The 23655-nt window shown below is 47.8% G+C and overlaps 1 protein-coding gene across 12 annotated transcripts in view; it reads left to right on the forward strand.

Moving 5' to 3' along the window:
- Plekha7 (pleckstrin homology domain containing A7) overlaps positions 1 to 23655 on the forward strand; it is a 189115-nt gene that overhangs the window by 60651 nt on the left and 104809 nt on the right. For 3 of the 12 annotated variants that reach the window (XM_057777372.1, XM_057777378.1, XM_057777379.1), the window contains exon 1: positions 11627 to 12322. The exons of 7 other annotated variants lie outside the window; for them this stretch is intronic. In XM_057777372.1, coding sequence (XP_057633355.1) covers positions 12243 to 12322 — 80 coding nt within the window. In that variant the 5' untranslated portion in view covers positions 11627 to 12242. Of the gene's footprint in view, positions 1 to 10864; positions 11373 to 11415; positions 11586 to 11626; positions 12323 to 23655 lie in introns of those variants that run through there. 2 more of the 12 variants (XM_057777374.1, XM_057777375.1) reach the window with 2 other exon arrangements.

Below are 23655 nucleotides of genomic sequence, written 5' to 3' on the forward strand. Positions count from 1 at the left end.
GGAGCCTGTCCTGGAACTAGCTCTTGTAGACCAGGCTGGTCTCGAACTCACAGAGGTCCGCCTGCCTCTGCCTCCCGAGTCCTGGGATTAAAGGCGTGCGCCACCACTGCCCGGCTACCAGCAAATTTCAAGATGCCATTTTTTTTCCTCGCTGTGTAGTACTCCATTGTGTAAATGTACCATGTCTTCCTTATCCATTCTTCAATCGAGGGGCATTTAGGTTGTTTCCAGGTTCTGGCTATGACAAACAATGCTGCTATGAACATAGTTGAGTGCATGTCCTTGTGGCATGATTGAGCATCCTTTGGATATATACCCAAAAGTGGTATTGTTGGGTCTTGAGGAAGGTTGTGTCCTAATTTTCTGAGAAATCGCCATACTGACATCCAAAGGGGCTATACCAGTTTGCACTCCCACCACCAATGCAGAAGTGTTCCCTTTACCCCACAATCTCTCCAGCATAAGTTGTCATCAGTATTTTTGATCTTGGCCATTCTTACAGGTATAAGATGGAATCTCAGAGTTGTTTTGATCTGCATTTCTCTGAGGACTAAGAATGTTGAACATTTTCTTAAGTGTCTTTCAGCCATTTTAGATTCTTCTGTTGAGAGTTCTCTGTTTAGGTTTGTACTCCATTTTTTTTATTGGATTATTTTCTTTTGATGACCAATTTCTCAAGTTCTTTGTGTATTTTGGAGATCAGACCTCTGTCTCATGTGGGGTTGGTGAAGATCTTTCCCATTCTGTAGGCTGTCATTTTGTCTTGTTGACGTGCCCTTTATTTATAGAAGCTTTTCAGTTTCAGGAGGTCCCTGGACTTTTTTTTTTTTTTTTTTTTTTGGTTTTTCGAGACAGGGTTTCTCTGTATCTTTGGTGCCTCTCCCGGAACTAGCTCTTGTAGACCAGGCTGGCCTCGAACTCCCAGAGATCCGCCTGCCTCTGCCTCCCGAGTGCTGGGATTAAAGGCGTGTGCCACCACCGCCCGGCCCTGGACTTATTTTTTAAAAGTAATTATTTTTTAAAAGTAATTTTTTCATTTTCAGCTAATTTACAAAATAATGGGTTTCATTACGCATTTTTACATACATGTATCACTAGCATTATACTTTGCTCACACTCAGTATCACGTTCTCTGGACTCCTTCCATATTGTTTTTGAGAGAGTCTCCCGATGCAGCCCAGGCTGATCTTGGACTCTTGGTCTCCCTGTTTCAGCCTCCCGAGTGTTGGGATTCCAGGTGCTCACCACTGTACCCTCTTAGTGGAGTTGCTTCTTGGAGCCAGGCAGTAGGTAGGGTTAGAGAGAGACATGCCACTTCTTGGTGAAATGCTTTACTAGGGGAATACTGACTGCTGGTGCCTCTGAGGGTTAAATTACTTTCCTGAAGAGACTCGTGGATTCTGTCTCTGTCCCCTTCCCCCACCCACACACATCTTTTTTTCTTCTTCAGTGCTAGGGACCAAACTTGGGACCTTGTGTATCCTAGATAAGTCCCGTACCACACCAAGGAGGTATATGGCCCATGCTATCTTAATGATGGTAATTCTCTTAATTTTAAACACAATTATGTCAGGCAGCTTATTTGCTTGTCAAAGAGTATTTGCAGAGACAAATGACAGCCAGCAGGGGGCAGGAGAGAAGAGAGTCTTCTGTCCTCCTGTGTGTCACTCTGCTGGAGCCAAAGAAGCTGGGTGAAAAAGAGCCTGGTCTCATAACATGGGCCAGCAGGGTGAATGGTCAGCCCCACAGAGGAAAGCGCTAGGCTCTGGGGGCTTATGAAGGAGACAGATCCACCCAGACTATTTTCCTGGTGGCCCTGCCCTCAGTTCTTCTTGTCCAGCCGTGTTTGGCTGGGGGCTGTCTGTGGTCTCATGGTTTCCAACTCACTTCTACCCGGGTCACGGCAGACCTGGGTGCTGGTGTAGTGCGGCTGGTCCTTACTGCTCACCGCAGTCAGTCACCTCTCCCGGGGCAGTCCCTTCACTCTCCTCCCAGGGCAGAGTCTGCCCTTTGTTCTTTCTTTATGCGACCCCATGTGACTGTAAGCCCTTCATGAGTGACTGAGTCTGGTCCCGTCTTCTCATAAAATCAAGGCCCTTTCAAGAGAACACACTCCCACGTGCCCAGAGAACTTTACCCCCATCTCTCAGCTCACTTTCCCCCCACCTCCAGTGCCCTTCATAGTGTTAATAGCAATAACATCTCCCGGGGTGGTGGTGTGCCCGCAGATGGCCCCTTCCAGGGTGGCCATGCTGTGCACATTGTCACTGGTTGCCACAGGTGCAGAGACTGAGGCACAGAGGAGGGAATCATCCCTGATTGGAGCTGCTCTGAAGCTTGTCTGGCTAAAGCTGCATCTCTCCTTGCTGCCTGCCCCTTGTGAGCCAGGATCTCTGCTTCTTGGGGCTATCGCAGCAGCTCAGTGTGGGTTTTCCATGGCTGCTTCTGACAGCTGCTTCGTTCCAGCTTCTCTCCAGTCTGGGGAGAAGAAAGCCCACACCTGGGGCCAGCAGAGTCCTCAGAACTCATTCTCTCTGGTCTCTGCACATGCAGAATGTGTTTATTGTTCTTGTCACACCGTCTCCTGAAGTGAAGGCACATTAAAGATGGATATTATTTTCATAAAAGCCACTGGGGAGAAAGGGAAGGGAGAGACAGTTTGGGTATTTGAAGGAATAATTGGATTTGTGGGAAGTAACAACATGCCAAGAAGTGCATTGGATGGTGCTTGTAGGACTAGATTTGTCAGGCATGTGTTTTTAATTACTTTGTCTCTGTTGTCATTATTTAAATAGAGACCTAATTTTGAGAAAGGGGTTCATTATTTAATTAAACATTATTCAACAGGGTTGGCAAATGAGTCTATCTTGTTGCTTAATGTTGCCCCCTAGTGTGTACTGTGTGGATTGTCAGTCTTCAAAAATACCAGGCAATAAAACCCATTTCAAATTACATCAAGCATCAATTAATGCTTCTACAAGGATGCCAGAACTCAGGACAAACATAAGCATCTGTCATCACTGTGTGCTCAAGGAGTGCCAAGACACTGGTTCTAGTGGCTTCTACTGATTCACAAATGCTAGGCAAAAACCATCCTTTTCCTTCACTCCCTGGAGAGTAAACCTCGTCACAAACACACGTAGCCAGCACATGGGATTGGAATAATTGCTGCCTTTGGGTTTGTTAGGGAAGATGAGTCCCCGAGGAAGGGCCCTGGTGGTGTTTGTACATAAGACGGGTGTTTGGTTCTATCTTTGTCCTACTAGGCTCGGGAAGGGTTTTGGCACGAGACAGCATTGAGAAAATCTCTTAATTTTTATAGCTGCAAAGTCGTGCTGCCAGGCCGCTGTGCGCTTCACGTTTGCCAGCTTGTGTCTGCGCTCAGAAAGACTCCTGGGAAGAGCAGCACGGGCTCCAGAAGAGAATGGGCAGAGCCCCCGGCTCACGGGCGGGTAGATACAAAGGGCTTGCTTCCCTGCCGTGGCTTTGACAGGTCTCACTGGAAGATGAAGTAGCCAGTGTGGAATTGGTGACCTTGAGAATGGCACCAAAGTCACCCACACTTGCGGGTGTTGAGTGTCTACTCTTTTCCTACTAGATTGCTGTTGAGGTCGGTAAGGAGAGGGAAGAAGGAAGAACAGAGGAGCCAAATGTAAACTGATCTTTATTTGTTTGTTGATTGTTTTGAGACACAGTTTCCCAGTGTGGACCAGGCTGGCCTCTAGCTCACACAGATCTGAACTCCCAAGTGCTGGGATTAAAGGTGTCTGTCTCCACACCCTGTTGCAGACCTGGTTTTTCTTTTCAAACATAAAGAGATCAAAGTATTAGGGATCTTACCTGTAAACTGGGGTATTTCCTCCTTCTAATCTTTATTACTCTCTGCATAAACAGCCTTTGTTGGTGAAATGGCTCTGATGGAATGACATCCGGGACTATAGCCACTTCTGTGCCTTTCACTCGAGCGTCCTCTATTCACTTGTTTCTTCATGCTGTTCCACCGTGGATTCTAAGTAGCTTGTGGGAGGGGGCAAAGGTGACTTAAAATAACACAAGAATGTACATCCACTTCGGAGATAAAGCCCTGGTGGGGGGCAGGAGGGTGGAAGTAGTACCTTAGGTTGAAGCGTGCACGGTTCTGGAAGGCTGTGTGAAAACATGGCTGCCCGATGTGTGGACAGCCCTGCTGGATCTCAGAACTGTGCCCCCACAACCCTTCTAGCACACGCTCTCTTTCTGAGATTCCAGAAAGTGTCAAGAGGAAATGGTTTTATCAGGCCTGTGCTGTGACCTGGGTGGCACCGGGCATTTGGAAGGGGCCTTGTGGGGAGATTATTTTAAGAGACTTCATTGTCCTGGCACTCGGGCTCGCAAGTGTCTCCAGAGTCTCGCGCTCTCTCTGGGGCTGCAGTGATAAGGGGACCCAAAAAGGTAGTGTTGACTTGGAGAGGATGCTGGGGGGATAACCTTGTGCCCCAGAGCCACGGTTAACTATGTTGCCTTCTGGAGGTCCTCAGGAAACACACTGCTGTCTGGGCTCCTGGGAAGCTGGCCCAGAGCATGGAGCTGAGATGTCGATCTTGCTGGGTTACCAAGGGTAGGCTTGGCAGGTGGTGTGTGCCTCAGAGTGAGTTCTTGCTCGTCACAGTCAACCACAGGTCCGTAGCCAGGAGAGCCACTCTCCTCTTCTTCCCACTCAGCTCCTGCTGCCACCTGCCGCCTCCGTGACTTACCCTACTCCAACACCCACTAGACACGTCTAGCTCATATAGATTTGAACTCCCTTTGCCCCTGTCCCCATCGTCTCAGGACACAAAATTGACCTCCATTTCTCAGCCAGAAACCTGGAAGTAGCTTTGGTTTTCCCTTACTTTGTCCCTGTAGTTTACATCAGTAAGCCCTGGTTGCCTTGGTTCTAGCTTCAGGCTGCTGGGCCAGTTCCCAGCCTCTCTCACTGCACACTCCGGGGCCTTTTCTCCTTTCCCTGCTTTTCCCTACTGTGTGCTGTCCCTCGCACTGCACACAGGCTGCCCTGCCCTAGAAGACTAACAGGAATGGGTTAGTTTCCTTATTTCACTATGCTTTGGTTTTGTTGTCTGTAAAATCAGGGCAGCAGTAGGGCTCATACCAAAATGCTTCCCGGAGGATTAAAGTCCTTCACATACAGAGTTCTTGCGCAGCCCAGAGCACACAGCTGAGCACTGAATAAATAGTGGATTTTTCCTTGTTGCCGCTTGTGGCCATTCTCCGTGTAGAAGCTACAGAAACCTTTGTAAGAAACAACTTTGGTCTTTTCTCTTATAGTCCATCTCCTGGTTCGGAGGAGAATTGAGTTCCCACAAGGTATTACATGACCATAAGTACCTCCCTCTAACGTACCTCCCCAGTCTTATATTTTATGTTCTTTTCCACAGGCCACCAGGTTCTCCTGCTCATGGGATTTCCTTGCCATGGATACTCTTAGTGTCTTCCCACCTCTTTTCATGCTTGGACCAACCTTTAGAGCTTGGCGCAAATGCCACATCCTAGGCCCTTACTGATGCTCACCTGACCCACGTGTGGCTGCTGCCTTATCGTCTTTACCTGCCCTTCTCTATTCTGCCACTACCGTATCCTAGTGCTTTGTGGGCCTTCCTTGGAGAAGCCCTAATTATCCTTACCAAGACTGAATGATGACACCACCACTTCTTCTAGATTTTATTTTATTATTTTATGTGTATGAGTGTCTTGCCTGTGTATGTCTGTGTGCCTGGTGCCGAGGAGGTGGTGAGCAGCCTCCATATAGGGACTTCAGCTTGGATCCTTGGAAAAACAAGTGATCTTAACTGAGCCAATTCTCCGGCCCCAGTGAGTCCATCGCTTCCTATTCCCTGTGTCTCAAGTTCTATTATTAAATCTTTACTACCCTACAGCAGGGATAGCTGTTTAAATCTTGTTTTAGAGTTGAAGAAATGAGAATCCAAGAAGGAAAAACAACGGATACCAGGTCACCCAACTGCGAAGAGAATGAGCCGAGATTTTACTCAGGTCTAAGTCTGCGGCCTTTTAACTACGGTGAGATGAGAGAGTTCCTTCCTGGCTGTGCCGGCTGAGACCACCCTGTCTGAAAGCGAATAGTCTTCCGTTCACGTGTTTTTTGAGCATCCATTATGCTGTAGTCTTACCGTGTGGGGTAAGAGTTCAAAACAGGTACCCATTAGATTCTGTTTAGCTTTGATTGTGAATTGATCCAAGACTCATCTGGGTGATCACTGCTAAGGGTGGTCCGCGTGTTAACTCATTTGTTTTTAAGCTTAGAAAGTCTCATAGTTAGGCTCTAAACTGCAGGAACAAATCACGGCTGTGGGGGAGGTGACTAGCCTACTTCACACTCCCCCGGGCATAGAACTAAGTGCTAGAGAGTAGCTTGCACAAGGTCCTGGGTTTGAGCCCATCACCACCACATAAATACACAAATAAGCATCTAAGCAAGTAAATAGAACAAGGGCTGGTTTCTGGGTTTACTCTAAACTTTTTATTTTAGATTCTCTGTGGGAGTAAGTTCCTGGTCCTACATAGTTATTCCAATCAAAGTGGAAGGAGATGCTCACTGGCCTTGTGTGTTCTCTAGCTGACTGAATGTCTTGTGCCTTTCTTTTTTCAATTTGAAATATTTATGTGTTTGTCTCCAGTGTGTGTGCATATCATGTGAGTGCCATTGGAGTCCAGAAGAGGGTGTCAGATCCCCTGGAGCTGGAGTTACAGGCGGTTTCGAGCCGCCCAACATGGGTACTGGGAACCAACCTTGAGTCTCCTGCAAGAGCAATAAGTGCTCTTAATCACTGAGACATCTTCCCAGCACTCTTAATTATTAATTTTATCAGAACTCTTTATTTGGGTGGCTTTTGGTCTCTGACCGTGGAGCAGGGCAACGTTTCACCCCAGATCCCACATCTCATGCATGTTAGCTCCTTGGTCACTTGTTCAGTGTGTCTTCCGTCTGTCCTGGAGTCGGCTCTCTGGCCCTCCTGAAACTACTTTTAATTCAGGATTGGTTTGTGTTTTCATAGAGTCTCTTTGTGTTGCAGCCCAGGCTGGATGGGAGCAGCTCCTGATTGCCTGGATAACAGACTTCACATCATCAGCCTGATGCTGTGTTTGTTTTTGTTAACTTCTTCCCAGAAACAGCTCTGGACTAATCAGTTTCCAGCATTAATGGCTCTGCTTTCCTCCCCTCTGTTCTCTCTCTAAACAAAGGCTGTGTGTTTTAATAGGCACAATAACAGTAAAATTAGCTTGATTAGACTCCAGGTGGATTTAAAATGTAACCTAATGGCATCTCTGCCTGGCTTGGAAGCCATGCGTCTCATTTTGTGCATAGGATGTGAGTGTCGTGGTGACTGGGGTATGGGAGGATGATTGAATTAAAGTGGCCATCTTTAGATCCTGCTTCCTGGCTTTTAACCTATTAAAATCTAAGAACCCTGGACCCGAGTGCGGAGTGCAGTCCTCCTGCCTTCTGTCCTTGGTTGTTTATATCACAAATGTTAGCACAGTCACCCTCCACCTCCACTCATGCCCCTGAGAACTTTCCGGGTTCCCGGAGAGCTAGGAATGGGAGGTAGGGCCTGTGAGATGCCTTAGCAGGCAAAGATACCCACTGTCAGGTCTGATGGCCAGAGTTCAGTCCCCAGGTGATGACAGTAGAGAAACCCATGCGGGCAGCTGTCCTCCAGCCTCCTCATGCACATCATGGCACACATGCCCTTCTCTCAAATAAGTATAAATGTTTTTATTTGTTGTTGGGACAAGGTTTCTCTGTGTAGCCCTGGCTCTCCTGGAACCAGCTCTATGGAACAGGCTTGCCTCAAACTCACAGAGATTCTCCTACCTCTTGAGTGCTGGAATTAAAGGTGTGCCAGGCAATTTTTTTTAAGTTTAAGGTTTTTTTTTTTTAAGAGAAATAATTATAACTGGACACCTTTTGCTGAAAACCCACAGCTAGCAGCTCCCTTCTTTACCTGTAAATCCCCATGTATGCTTTTATTAAGTAGCAAAGCTCCATGCTAGGGTGCTAGCTACTCCAAGTGCTTTTTCATCCCCCCCACAAAAGGGAACCCTGATCTAGTAGGCTGTCTAGTAAGAGGAAGCGGAGGCACAGAGCGCCCGCCTACTTACCAGCTGAATCTAGTTTAATGTGTGACTTGCTAACTAGTCTTTAACTGTGTGCTTGATAAGGGTTTTTGTTTTTTTCCTTTGGATATAGGGCATAAGCTTTATATTCCCTGAGCTCACTAGGAACCCAGAATATCACACCTAGTATTTTAATATTATAATAATTAGCATACAATGGTAACTTTTGGGAGCAGATACAGAATCCTTAGCTCCTGGTCATGGCTGCTTCATTTGGAGCCTTTACTAAATTCCTGGGCATTGTTATAAGCACATCCCAGGAGGTAAATGTAAAAATAATTTTCTTGCCAGTTTTTTCTACACTGTATCCTAGCGACCGTGGTCTGGCTGTCCTTGGATGTTGCGGCGCTGGCTGGGACAGTGTCAGCACTCACCAAAAGGAGGGATACGAAGGGCACAGTCAGAGCTGGTGTTTTAAAAATCAATGCAGGGGCTGGAGAGATCACTCAGAAGTTAAGAGCACTCCTTGAGCCTCACCCCGAAGCCCATGTCTATTCTGAACTCATAGCAATCCTCCTGCCTCAGTCTCCCAAGCATTGTGATTACAGGCATGCCCCACCCAAACCTGTATTTTTAAAGGTTCCCTAAATTCAGTCATTTTTAAGTAGCATTTTATGATCTGATCATCAAAGTAATATATGTTTATTGTAAGACAAGTTAGCCACACCAGAAAATCTCAAGAAGAAGATACAAAACCACATGGTTCTGACATTGTTACATAGTGGCTCACATGCCTGGTTGTCTTCTTTACTGAACCATACACTGATTAGGTTCTAGAGGTAGCATGCAAGGTTTAAAAAAAAAATCATAAAATCAGACATACCCCACACCATGGACAGGATTCTGTGCACATTAAGTTTGAATACCTGTGAGCTAGGATAACTGACAAATCTCTATAAGAAGGCTGAGAGCAAAATGATTCCCCTTTTAAGACAAGAACCCATCCCCAGTGGCCAGTGTGCGTGGGTGAAGAATTGATCTGTATTCCTGTTTGCCTGGGAGGTTTGTTCCATTCTGCTTTAACATTAGAGTTTTACAGCTCTAATATGGCATAATAGATTTACTTGTGAGGCTCTTGTGCCGTAGCAGCAACATGTTTGCCGCAGGGCATAGGTGAAGTTAGTTATTAAGAAAAACGAGCATCAGGCAACTCCATGGAAAGTGCTGTTCCCCCCACCAGTCAACACATGTACACAGTCAGGATCGTTTATCTTAGAATCTTTTGTTTAGTCTGCTGTAAATATTATATGTGCATTTCACTACATAGAGTGAACTGGCCTTAGACTCACAGAGCTCTGCCTGCCTCTGCTTCCTGAGTGCTGGAATTAAAGGTGCGCACTGCTGCACCCAGCCCTGACAATATGAGTTCTAAATTGGGGCGTGTTTTACTGTAAGGATGCACCATATTGTACTAGCTAGTCTCTGCTGTGTTCAGGTCATTGTAATTATGTACTGCTATGCAAATGGTGGCGCCAGTAACTGCCTTCTGTGGATAAATACTTCATCTTGGAGCTGATGACTCCCAGAAGCTGAGTGATTTTAAGGCTTTTATTTCATGTTGCCATATTGTCCCCAGGAACATTGTACACATCTACAATGGGTATATTTCCCTGCACTAAACTAGAAATTATTCAAAAGACTCTTCCACAGCATTCCTCTTCTCTATTTTGGATGGCCCAGTGTTTCTGTTCATTGCTTGGCCAATTTGTATGGGAGAAGGTTTTTAAGTGAGGCTGGAGATAAGTGAATACTGGTGTCTGGCTTCTTGTGGAAGAGAGCGCTTGCTATCTGTTTTTTTCAAACTGACCTTCACAAACATCTAAAAACAGGAGAGTAATACTTAAAGGGCACATGTAGCTTTAACAAGTGTGTTTTTGCTATGACTTTTAAGGTTTCTTTTTTCTTTTTAAATTTATTTTTAATTTTTTATGTGTGTGGGTATTTTGCCTGTATGTCTGTACACTACAGGCATGCCTGGTGCTGAGCAGACTGAACGGGGGCATCAGATCTCCTGGAATTGGAGCTGGAGGTAGATGTGGGTTTAGAATTTGAACCCAGACCTTTTGGGGAAGTAGTTGGTGCTCTTGTTCCTCCCGGGACAGAGTTTTTCTGTGTAGTCCTAGCTGTCTTGACACTCACTTTGCTCCGCCTGCCTCTTCCTCCTGAGTGCCAGGGTTAAAGGCGTGAACTGCCACCACCTGGTGCAGCTGGTGCTCTTAACCATCTTCCCAGCCCTGATTTCTTTATTCTTATTTTGGTATGCCTGTGTGCGTGTGTGTGTGTGTGTGTGTGTGTGTGTGTGTGTGTGGACACATGCAACGTGCATATGGAGGCTGGAGGTTGACGCTGTCTTTCTCAGGTGTTTATCTTTATAAGGTGTTGATGCACCTTATAGATCACCTCATTGAACTGGGAAGTCACTGGTTCTGCTAGTCTAGATAGCCAGCTTGGAGCCAACTTGGTCCCAGAACCTCTTCTTTACCTCCCTTGCCCTGGGATTATAGGCAGGCCACAACACCCACCCACCATTACATTGGTGCTGGGAATTGGAACTTAGTTCCCACTGAGCCATCCCTTCAATATGATTTGATTTGGAAAATAATTCACTGTCATGTATCATAGAGGCACTGGAATGAAAATGACGTTTGTATACTTATCCAAAGGAGACAAGAGTTAAACAGATCTCGGGAGAAGGACTGTCCTAACCCATCCCTGCCTTATAGAGAAAACACTGAGACCAGAGAGCAAAAGTGTTTCTGAAGGACCATGTAGAACAGTGATGGTGGCACTGGAGCCATATGCAAAGGTTCCCAATTCTCCTCAGTGTTTGCTCATTGAGGTGAGACAGCCATGGACAGGCGGAGATGAGAAAGCACTTGAAGGTCTCAGGACAGAGAGGTGGACTGATTTCCAGGGCCTGTGGGCAGCCTCACATGCTCTCTGGACAAAAGCCAGTTCTCAGGCATGGAGGCTCACTTCTGCCCAGCATCTCCACCTGTTGACAGGAGCGCAAGTGAACCTTAGTTATCAGTGTACTTCCTCAAGCCTCTGCATCTGCGTCACTTCCTCAGAGAAGACTTTGATTGCTGAGTCAATTTGGGGTCCTTTGCCTAGCGTCCTGCATGCCCCTGTACTTCTGAGACCACTATAACGAGCTTGTTCTACGTTTAAGATCTCATCCTGACTGTATTATCCTGGCTGTGAGTGCAGGAACTTTATCCTCTATGTGTAGCTGCAGGCACATTCTGAGCTTTATTTTTATTTGAATATTTAGATACCAATGAATGAATTAGAAGTGTGTGTGGGTTGCTGGGCGGTTCTGTTTCCGACTGCCTGCAGAAGCAGAAGAGAAGTCCCTTATTACCAAGGGTATTGAGAGAAGAAAAACACAGTTGGGGCTGCCAAAGCCATGGGTATGGTCTACTTCTCTGGTGCCTGTCAGTGGACCCCTAGGGTATGGGGGTGAGCAGCCACATCCAACCAAGCATTCTTTTCTGGCTTACCAGAATCAGCCGGACAATCCTCTGGGGGTTTGTTGTTGAAGCGGAGCTTCCAGAAACAGTGTGCGGAAGAATTCAAGGTCAGGGCTTTCAGAGGGTTTTTGGCGGCGCGTGGACATCACACCACGTAACCTACAGCCTGGTTCTCACAGTTGATGGGTGCTTGCTGCTAGGGCTTGGCAGGGCTTTTGGTGACTGGCTGGGCGCCAGAACGCCACAGTGGTGAGGCCGTAGGTCCTGCCCTTCCCGCGCGCTTGCCTCTCTCCCCTCCTCCATCTCAGCCTCCTCCAGCTTGCAGCATCCTCTGCAAGGAAAGGAATGTGCCAGTCTGGGACGCGCCGTCCTGGCCGCGAGGCAGCACCTAGGGCGCCCTCTGGACTGCCAGGGGCTGGCGTCTGGCGCTGCGCGGCGCGCTTGGGTCGGCGCTGATGTCAAGTGGGTGTGGGCTCTTCGCAAAGGCCCCGGCGAGGACGAGGAGGGTACACGATGTGCGGTGGGAGCTTGGAGGCCCAGCCACGTTCCGTGGCCCAAAGCTGTTGACCGGTGGCCCACCGGGGCCGGAGCGGGCGCATGGAGTCTTGGCGCTGCCCGCCCCGGGATGCACGGCCCGCCGCCCTGGAGTGCTGGGGAGAACCGCAGGCAGCCTGCAGGTGTGTGCACGCACGAACTTTCTCGGGCAGGACGCGGGGATCGCGGGCTGCGGTCTGGTGCTTTGTGTCCGGGCGCGGTGTATTAGGAAAGAATTCAGCTGGCCCCTGGCTTCTCTCCTCTTGGGAAGGGCGCGCCGGTAGATGCCCAGCAGGGTTAAAGAATCGCATCTCCAAGTCCTGCCTGTGTTCATGGTAACAGGATTCTCTCTCTGCAGACAGTACGGCTTTCCAAAAATCGCCGGTGGTGCGTGGGAACTAGAGGCCCCAGAGGTGTGGGAGCTGCAGATCGGAGACTGCCTCTGAAGGAGGTGGGAGGTGGTTAGTGGTTTTGCACCGGGTGGACCAATGATCCTGCCTCCCCCGCCCTCCCAGAGCCTTTCCTTGTCCGCTTTCTGGAGAGCAAAAGCCTGAAGCTGGCTGTGGAAAGGTCAGGGGTCAGCCCCTCATGAGTGACATCTCACATGTCAGATACATCTTCCTGAAGGAAGGCAGGGCTTTGTTCCAGGCTTCCTTTGCACCCCAAGCCTGGAAGCCTGGGGGGTCTAGGGCTAAGGCTCCCGGTGCTGTCACTCATCTTTCTTGGCAACAGCAGCTCCTGGTGGGCAGGTTAATTATTAATATGTATTGGCTGGCGACAGAGACTCTGGAAATGAGATTGGTGGCTTGCACTGCGCCCCCCCCCCCCAGCTTGCTGTTTTAGTCCATGATACTGCAGTGTATTTCCAAGGAGAATGGGCATTCTCCCAGGAAACCAGTATTCGGGAGGGAACCCCTTTTCTTTCTTGTCTGTAGGACAGCCAGACTCCCTGGGGAGGACAGCAAGACAATATCCCTTCATTTTTATTTATTTATTTATTTGAGCATATGCACCTTTTCTCTTGCCTTTTGGAAACCAACTGCTGTCTAACAGCAGACTGAGCTCCTTCAGTGTGCACCCAGAGTGTGAGCTGCGAATGCTGCCTGCAGCGGCTCTCACTCTACAAGTGCCTCCGATGCTGCTTTGAGAACTTGGGTCTGTAGTAGGACCTCTGGCAGGACCCTGACAGGTGGCACCCAAGCTGTGCCTCCAGTAGAGAGGAAGACAAGCCTGGGTGGAGAGCTGTGGGGGTGGGGTGGAGTGGAGAGCTCCCTCAGGCAGTTTCAGTTTCCTTTCTGGCCTTGGCAGTAGGTGTGCAGCGCAGCTGGGGTATTTCTACCTGGGCCCCAGGAACGGAAGGGGAAGAGCCCAGGCTGCAAATGGGCTCTGGGCATAAACGGAAGCTAGCGTGAGGACAACTTCATCCTTCCTGGCAGTTTTGAGTCTTGAGACCTGGGAAGCTGTGACGGGCTGCTTTTCCAGCTTAGGATAGGATGCTCGGTCTGGGAAATGAAGGGTCCAGGGTGCAGAAGTGTGGGGAGAAGAAGGACTGTTGGAAGTGGGGGACAAGGAGGCCCATGTTAACTCTGCCTGTGAGCTGTCTGCCAGGTGACAGGCTCTGAAACAGGCCTGGTGCCCTCTACATTCCAGCTCTCTGAAAACTTCCTCAGGAAGCTGGCTCATGAGGTTCCTCTCCCCTCCCCTCCAGCTCTGTGGGCTGGCCTCTCCAGTGGCTTCTTAGACATCTCACCCCAGACTTTCTATAAGGAAACTGCTGTTCCTAATATCCCGGATAATTGAGGAAACGGAACCATGGGTTTCTTCAGCAGGGAGGGCCTGCTGGTCTGTACACTCTGGGTGCCATTGCCAGCACTCAGGAGCATGGTCGTCTCCGGTGGTGACCCGAGCTATTGGTGCTGTAGAGTGTGTGGAGGCAGCTCTGATTATAAGCCAGTTTTCCTCTATTTAGGAAGCTGGCCCAAACCTGGCATCTGATAATGCCTGCTCACCTTTTGGCTTGCTGTCCGTGTCTCAATACTCACTGTTAATGGCCCCATCTCTATCTGGTGAGGCTATCCAAGGGGATTCCGTAAAGCAACAGTGAATAGCAGTGTCTCCTAGACACCATGAACTGAATAGAAAGGGGCCAGAGAGTGGAGGGTTTGGGGAAAGCAAAGCAGTTTTCAGGGAGGCTTTGGGATTATGGGGTGAGTTTTGGGGTCAGAGGATGGGCTGTGACTGTTTGGAGGTGTCCTTGTGTTGTGTGTTTTACCCCCCCCCCCACATCCCCCATCTTGTTCCTTATCTCTACTCTGAGTGAAATAGGTAGACTTGAGTCCAGCAGCAGCTGAGGCCTCAGCTGGACACTGACTCCAGGAGCCTCTGAGGGCAAGAGGGGAGTGTTCTGAAGGTTTGTTCTGAATCAGGACATAGGGGAAAAGATTCCAGTAGCCGTGTTTGCAAAAACACAAAGATCCTTCTGGTGATTGCACTGTCTCTTGTGAGAGGCAAAAGGGCCCCTGTTCTAGGCCTGTAGGCATGCCGAAACCAGGAGAGAATGGGGGGTGAGGGGTGGATTGAGGAAGAAGGGTGTGTGTATGGATGTGTGTCATTTTCTCTGTGAACTTGGGTTTGAACTCAGTCTCTGCTCTGTGTCCTGAGGCTGAGTCAGTTTCTTCACCTATGAAATAGGAATGAGGAAACCCTGTCCCAACCCACACTTGGGAGGATTATAGGAGATGTTTGGGAAGGATTCAGCACAGTGCTGACTAATTGGTAGCTAGAGGATCACTGGGTCATCAACTGGGGGAGCCGTTTTCACACAGGAAGTAAGAATGTTAGAAACCGTATCTGGGCTCCTAGGGATCAGATGTGGCAACTGTCTTGGGAGGGTTTAATCAGACTTGAACATCAAACTTGGCTTCCAGCCTCCAGTACTGAAGGAGGCCTCTGGAGCCTCTTTAGCAGGACTCAGATGTCAGGGCCATTGAAAGGTGTCCTAAGTCAGTCTTAGGACCCACCAGCCAGTGCCTCTCATTGACTCAGGAAAGACAGCCTTTGTGATCTAATGGAATCCTAGGTGCGAATGTGGCCTGACATTCCACGTTACCTGGGGCTGTGTTGTGTCGTTGAAGTCTTTACAGTGTTGGAGGCAGATGCTATTGCTCACATTTTATTGATGAGGAAGTTGAACTGTTAGCAACTATTTGATTGCCTCCATTGAAACCATCATTTGAGAGTCTCTGAATTCAAATTTCTTCAAATGTATTTCTTAATTGACCCGTTCTGCTATTGTAGGCAAAATCAGGCATAAGTTGTAAAATGAGTAGAATGTCCTTATTGGCTCCATGTTCTTTTGGGGTCTCTCCCTTCCCATCATCCCACAGGCTCTGGAGCTAATGGGCAAACACACTCTTGTCTCTAACTTTTGAATGTCTCTTGTGTGCGACTCTTACCTCTCACCCTCACTTTGACCTTTTAAGAAGTTGTCCACTGGGTGGGGTGATGGCTTGGTTGGATAGAGTGCCTGTTGCTCAAGTGTGAGGACCTGAGTTCAGATCCCCAGCACCCACTAAAAGCTAGGTGTGGCCGTGGGTGTCTGTTACTTCAGCTAATATTGGAGCTCTCTGGTCAGCTTCTGAATTCAACCAGCTCTGGTTTCAGTGAGAGATTCTGTCTCAAGGTAAAGTGGGAAGGTGACTTTGACCTCTGACCTGTATACTCACATGTACAGGTGAGTACATCTGAACACACACACATGCATACATACACATACCTCCCGGGGGGAGGAGGGGACGAGAGACAGAGAGACAGAGAGACAGAGACAGAGGGGGCAAGAGAGAGAAAGTAAAAAAAAAAACAAAAAACAACAACAACAAAAAAAACCCCAAAGGTATCTTTTTGATTTGGTGTTGGGCAGGACAAGTCTGGTCATTGGGCTCAGCACTTCCAAAGGTTCCAGGTCTCTGACTCTTCAGTGAACACAGATCTCTGACTCTTTAGTGAACGCTTCTCCCTCGTTTTGCCTGTGCTTCCTATGGTCTACCAGGATGCACTGTGGTTTGAAGTTCCCAAAATGTTAGAGGAAAAAAAATGTCAGAAAGAAGAAAGGAACAGAACACCTTGGGAAAACAAGGGCTTGTAGCTGTGGTGTTTTCAACTCAGAATTGCTCATTGCCAGAGTTGTGCTCTGGCCCAGTTTGTTTTTGTAGCTTGGTAGCTGCAGCCTTGTGGACTGTTCTCTCTTTTAATGATAAAAGCAACATGATGAAGGTGTGACGTGAAGCAATAAATTCTGCTTTAGGAGGAAAAGTGAAAGCAACAGGTAGGAGGACTCCAGGAGTAGGGAAAGTAAGAGCTCCAGGAAGCACAGTGATCATACAGTGTGTTCCTGAGCCTCCGCCCACAGCAGCCTGATGGTGTACGTCGTCAGAGCAGGTGACATTCCCTTCATTTCACAGCAAAATACAGCGACTTGCCTGAGGCCAGGTGCCCTCACACCCCCTCACCCCACCCCGACACACGCACACACGCACAAGCTGGATGATGCGTGGTGCTCTGACCCGGCTTAGGTCAAGGTCAGACTATGGCAGGCAGTCTTGCTTAATAGTTTTAATAATTTTCCTTTTCTTTTCAATAATATATTGTAAAGCTTCAATATTACAAAAGGAGCTAAAAGGGAAGAACTGTGGGTAAGTCTGGAGATAAGCACATTGCGTCTTGGAGTTTTCAAATTTTTTTCTCTTAAGGAAGTGGGGGCATTTGTTTTTGTTTGAGGGGAGATTAGGTCATTATTACCTCTGGCAGATTGGTTTGTGCCTTGAAGTAGGTAGTCTTTCAGGAACTCTTTCTATAAACCTTGTTTCCTTACGGAGTCAGGTCACTCTGACTGTCTCTGCACCGTGGGTGGAGAGAAAGATGAGCAAGACATTCAGAGTGGAGTCTGTGCAGTCTGCTGGTGCCCACAGGCACACAATGACATCCAGTATCCAGGCATGCACCACCACCGCCAGGCCATCCATTCTTTTTAAAGAAATTCTCTACTTGGATTATTTTGCTTGTTTTGATCATTTGATAATTAATATCAGTCTATCAAAACTGGAAGGGATAGAAAAGTTTTGACTATTGCCTTTATCAATAGGGGAAACTGAGTCTCAGAACTGACTGGAATATACAGTACATTTCTAATTGATCCAAGACCTTCAGAACTTAGGCTCTCCCCTCCCACCCATGTCTCAGGACTCAGTGAAATGCTGTCATGCAGGGGTTCATACTTATTTTAACAGTTACATATATCAGGGTTTTTTTTTTTCCCCACATGATTTGCAAAACAATGCAGCTAAAACTTGGAGCTCCTCATTTGGCAGTTATTATGGGGGGTGTGGCCAGAATCTGCTGTCTATTTAAAGAAAAAGTGGAAGTACAGGTTGGGCAGGCTGAGTACAGGCTGAGATTTCAGAGGCAGTGTGTGGGTGAGGCGTGGTTACACTCTTCCAGTGAGGGAGGGGCTTGCCTGCTGGCTTTAGTACTTAAGGGACTGGAAGAAGGAACTAGCCCTTAGTGAACCCCTTCTGCGTGGAGGTGGCCATTGGTATTCAGAAAGCTCCAAAGATCCCTACACCCAAGGTCAGAAAGGACGGGAAGTGGAGTTAAGGTTCAGCTCTCAGCCTGCTCCAGTTACTCGTTTTAGCATTTAGTTTTCCACAGGTTGTGTGCTGGGACCCAGCCATCCTTTTGTGTGGGCTGGACGCCTGTTGAGATCCGACTTCTACAGTACCGGGCTCAGGTGGCAGTGAATGAGGCTGGGTTGCTAGGTTGCCGTCATAGCCTGTTAATTTAAGGCTTCATTTTGATAGAATTTCAAAGACTGGAATTTATCAAATCTGACTCATGCGTTTAAGTGATAGATTACTTATCCTGCTGACATTTGGCTTGTGTTCCCGTTGTGGTGATGCCACATGACTCCAGGAAGACGAGGTTCGTGCCTGTCAGTTTCTCTAAAGGGTAGTTGTTACATGGGTTTTGAGACTCGGTCATGTGTCTGTGTTTCCAGCATTCAGAGAAACAACAGGAGCCTATGAACATCGGTTTGTAGTTTTGTACCCTGTCCTAGCCCCGCCAAGGGCTGCCCGTTACTGGTGTAGTGTCTTAGTAGAGCACACTGGTTATTACAGTGGTTAGCTCACCTCACCAGCACAGATGAAAGGGTTTTCACTGTGATGTTCCCATAGTGCCTGCCACTGAGCTTTCATCACTGCCTGCGTGCTACACACAGTTATTGTGACAGCTAGACCAAGTGGCCCCAAGATACCCAGGTTCTAATCCCAGAACCCATGGATGTGCTGCCTCTCTTGGTAGAGAGAGTTACAGGTTGAGGGAGGGAAGGGGTTTGGATTACCTGGTGCCTAGACAGAGCAGAGAGAAGGAGGAAAGGCATGGCAGGTGGTGGAGGAATATGGGCTGTGGGTCCAGGAACATGGGCAGCCGCTGGAGGCTGACAGAGGTCAGAGGTGGCTTTTGCCCTTGCCCTTCTGATAACCTGCTGATACTTTTGCCCGGTGAAGCAGATATTGTATTTGTGATCACTAGAGCTTTGCATGCACGAGTGTAAGTGTGTTGGGTGTGTATGGGTGAGTGTGTTTTGTTACTCTTCTGTTAGTAGACCTTTATTGATGTGGGAGTGTCATCTATCTGTTGCTTTCATTGGTTAATTAATAAAGAAACTGCTTGGCCTTTGATAGGCTAGCCCTTAGGTGGGTGCAATAGACAGAACAGAATTCTGGGGGAAAGAAAGCCGAGTCAGGCAGTCGCCATGATTCTCCCACCCTACACAGATGCAGGTTAAGATCATTCCTGGTAAGCCACACTTCGTAGTGCTACACAGATTATTAAATATGGGTTAACGCAAGATGTGAGAATTAGCCAATAAGAGGCTGGAACTAATGGGCCAGGCAGTGTTTAAAAAGAATACAGTTTCCATGTAATTATTTCAGGTAAAGCTAGCTGGGTGGCGGGAAGCTGCCCGCCGCTCATACTACAGAGTGGCGCCCAACGTGGGGCACGAACCCACGACCCTGAGATTAAGAGTCTCATACCTTATCCAGAGAAAAATTCAAGTTTGTTTATGAGAAAAGTAAGGTATCTAGTAAAATCTTTTTTAAAAAAAAATAAAAAATTAAGTTTGATGAAATTAAAAATTTTTAATTAAACTTATTATTGTTACTATTATTTTGAGATAGAGTGTTAGTATGTGGCCCAAATTGGTCTCAAATTTACAATCCTGTATCCCAGTGGATCTCAACCTGTTGGTCGTGATCACTTTGGGAATCAAATGACCCTTTCACGGGGGTCAGTTATCAGATAGCCTCCATATCAGATACTTATATTACAAGTCATAACAATAGCAAAATTAGAGTTATGAAGTAACAATGAAAATAACTCTATGGTTGGGGATCAACACAACATGAGTATTGAAGGGTCATAGTGTTGGGAAGCTTGAGAACCACTGGTCTAGCCTCTTCTTCCCAAGTACTACAATTTTAAGTGTGTACTTCATGCTCAGTTTATCATCCATTATGGTATTGATTTGTTTGTTTATTATATGTCTGTGTACACATGTGTGCAACAGTGCTCATGTGTTGGTCCCAGGGATGGAATTCAGGTCGTCACACTTGGTGTCCAGTGCCTTTACCCACTGTGCCACCTCTCCAGCCAACCCTTTGTTGTCTGTTTTTTAAAGCTCATCATTTCTTTTGGACTCTTTAATGTCAATGTATAGGTGTCTAATTTATTTAACAACTATAGTCATAATTATCTGTTCCCCTATTTACGGACATTCAAGTTGTTTTTGCTTTTTTTTTTTTTAAACCACTAAAAAGAAACCATGAATTTCTCCTCTCCCTCTCAAAAAAAAAAAAAAAAAAATCTCATATTCACACTGTAGCCTGGGCAGACTTTGAATTTTTATCCTCAGCTTCCTGAGTGCTCGGATCACGGACATGCGTCAGCTGTAATCAAATTCTTATAATAAACACTTAAATTTTAAAAATGTAATTATTTTTACTTATTTGTGTGTGTGCATGCACCTGAGTACACCTGTTAGTGTGTGTGTGTGTGTGTGTGTGTGTGTGTGTGTGTGTAGAGGGTGGATGAGGCTCTGTATGACATGGATGTATGTAGAGGTCAGAGGACATCCTATGCCAGTTGGGTCCATTGATTCACCACATAGGTTCTGGGTATGGAACTCAGGTTGGGATTGGGGGCAACTGCCTTTGCCTGCTGAATTCTCTCCCCAGCCTGGCCCTTTATTTTTATATTGCAGACTCCTATCCTCCTGTGACATTTAACACAATTTTTAAGAGACTTATTTATCTGACTTATGTTTGTGGGGATTTGTTTGTTTGGTTTTGGTTTTGTTTTGACAGGGTTGTACTACATAGCCCTGGCTGGTCTCGTGCTAGCTATATTGCCAGGCTGATCTTAAAATTTCTGTAGTCCACTTGCTTCAGACACCCGAGTGCTGGGATAATGGGCACACGCCACAGCACCCGGCCTGGTGTAGTTTGGTAAGGTTTCCTTCTTACTAGATTGTGCTGTTTGTGTTGTTTTCAGTTAGTTTGTGGTAATACGACACGAAATGAACGCTGCAGACAGATCCTGAGGATTCAGCCTTGCAGTTGGGGCTCTATAGAGTTTACAACCTTTCAGGGCAAGAGTTCCAACGGCACCTCAGTTCTAGTCCTAGGTCTGCTTCTTTATAGATTCAGAGAAGGCCAACTTTTCAGCCTCAGTTTCCCAGTCTGTAGGAAGGCCGAGAGGTCTGCCGTGAGTGGGAAGGGGATTCTGTGAACTCCAGGACACAAGCTGCTCGTGTATCTCCAGAGTGAATGCTCACAGGCAGCTCCCCTCCTGATGCTCAGCATCCTTCAGTGTCCTTGAGGAGGGTTGGGGGACTTGGCCATAGGCAGCCATTGAGGTATCCATGGAGAACTACTGATCTACATCCGTGGAGAGAGTGAGGCAGCCTGTCTTACAGTATCAAGAGGATGAAGTATAAAATATAGAGGGGAGGTGTGATCTACGCCATGCTCTTTGCATGGACACCCTTGCCAGGAGTGGCTGAGAAGACACTTTCCCTGACATGGGGAGATTGAGCAGGATTTTATCCCAGCCCTGCCACTTAATTTCCTTTGGTGTGACTTAAGGGAAAGAACCTTGAATTTTAGAGTCGCCTTTTTTGTTTTGTTTTTGTTTTTTTTTTTGGAACAAAGCCAACAGTTTCTACTTTGTAGACTTTGAATGAGACCTGCTGTGCCCCTGGCTACACTGGGTGAGCAGTTGGCAGGGACCGACTCTAACTCTGGAATGTTCTCAGGGTCATTCCAGGAGGCCCTTCTCAGTAGACCCCTCCTCCCTCTCCTAATGTTCACCCCCACACTGGGTGAGATGAGCAGAGGGGCTAGACAGGAATTGGGCACCCCAGGCTCTCTTGGGAAGGAGGCCTGTGCCTCCTAGAGGAGTGATGATGTGTGGTTTCCAGGTGCTTCAGTGGGCACGCCAGGCCGTTCTGGAAGGCAGACTGTGTTTGTCTTGCCAAGTACGAGATCGAGTGTCAGCCTTTTGCTTTCTGGGAATAATGTCTGTGCCGATGAGGTGGACTCAGTCATGGAGTGTTGTCAGGGACCAGGCTCTCCACCTCTCTGCTGTTTCCCCCCTTGAGAATGCTTTCTGGTTATTCTTACTTTATAATATTTGGAAAATATCCAAAAGAAGAAAATAAGAATATATACCTGTACACCCAGAGATAGTTACTGCTAATTTCTGCTGTTGTGTTACCCCTTCCCTCCCTCTCCCATGGTGTGGCTGTTTTGGGGTCACTCACACTCTTATAAGTAACCCCTCACCCATGCTCTGTAAGTCAGCCCAGTAAAATCATTGGTGCCTCAAGTTGGGTTTTAGTGGAACTGTTCACCCTACCCCTGTCCTGGGTAGCCCAGGTTATCCTTGAACTTGCTGTGTATAGGATCCTAGTCTTTCTGGGCTAAGTGCTGGGGCTAAAGGTGCGTGTGCCAGGCCCAGTCCTCACCACCCCATCTCTGAAAGTTGAACTCTTACGTACTGTGTGAACCCTGTCACAGCCCGCACCGCAGCACCTCTGTTCTTGTCTAAAATGCACAGCTGCATATTTGGCAGAGCACAGGTTTTAATGAATCTCACATACTTGTCACACAGCCAGGTCATCGCAGCCTTGAAGCGTTTCATCTGCTTTGTGATGGTGGTATGTGCTCCCTGCTCGGTAGACCTTTTCTCTGGAGTGGTTGATGCTCCCTGCTCGGTAGACCTTTTCTCTGGAGTGGTTGGTGCTCCCTGCTCGGTAGACCTTTTCTCTGGAGTGGTTGGTGCTCCCTGCTCGGTAGACCTTTTCTCCTGAGTGGTTGGTGCTCCCTGCTCGGTAGACCTTTTCTCCTGAGTGGTTGGTGCTCCCTGTTCGGTAGACCTTTTCTCCTGAGTGGTTGGTGCTCCCTGTTCGGTAGACCTTTTCTCCTGAGTGGTTGGTGCTCCCTGTTCGGTAGACCTTTTCTCCTGAGTGGTTGGTGCTCCCTGCTCGGTAGACCTGCTCGGTAGACCTTTTCTCCTGAAGGGCATAGAATATTTGACTTTCTCCTATTTTCTTCAATTCTTTGGACTTGATTTTCTAGTTCGTGCATGTCAGTGGTGAAGCGACTTTTGGCAGTCAGGGTGAGGCCCCTGCTTCTGACCATTGTGCACCAATGCTGCCTCCTTGTTTCTTACCCCCAGTCCTGGCGGACAGTACAATCAGCCTCTTGTGGCTTGCCAGTGAAATTTAAGTAATGGGTCAGCCTTTCCAATGCTTCCCTCTTAGTCAGGAAGTTCGTCCGTGAATCTAACCTAAATCTCATCTGCTGCATTTTAAACCCTCACTGCTTCTGGCTCCTCTCAGTGAAGTGGAGCAGAGCAGAAGTGCACACCATCTTCAAGCAGTCCAGCTTAACTCCGGCCGCCAGCCTTATGTTACCCTGGAGGAAACTTGAGGGGCTCTGGCTAATGCTGTCACGACTGGGAGGGCGGTCTCCGCATCAAGTTGCCACTGATAACGCCAGGTAGGGTTTCTGCACCCCAGAGAGGCCATTCTGTAGAGGCCATCGTCCAGACCTCCCCTGCTGTCCACAGAGCTTGCGGGGCAGTTATCATGCAGGCTGTGTAGGACGCTGTGGGTCTCACAGATTCATTCTCTGGGAAAAGATGTGATTGGGGCAGCTGATGGAATTGTCTTCCAAGCGATTTGACTGAGCTATTGGTATAGTTTGAAGAAGGATGCTCCCAAAGGGATGGGCATAAGGTTCGTTCTGGTCTCGGGACAGCTCTTGTAAGTGCGAGAGGCTGGGTCCAGCCTGGGCCACCCACCCTGGCCAAATAGCAGCTGGAAACAGGCTGGGCCACCCTTCTTAGCCGGTGT

The sequence above is a fragment of the Chionomys nivalis genome, chromosome 8 (assembly GCF_950005125.1).
Source record: "Chionomys nivalis chromosome 8, mChiNiv1.1, whole genome shotgun sequence".
Classification (NCBI taxonomy): Eukaryota; Metazoa; Chordata; class Mammalia; order Rodentia; family Cricetidae; genus Chionomys; species Chionomys nivalis.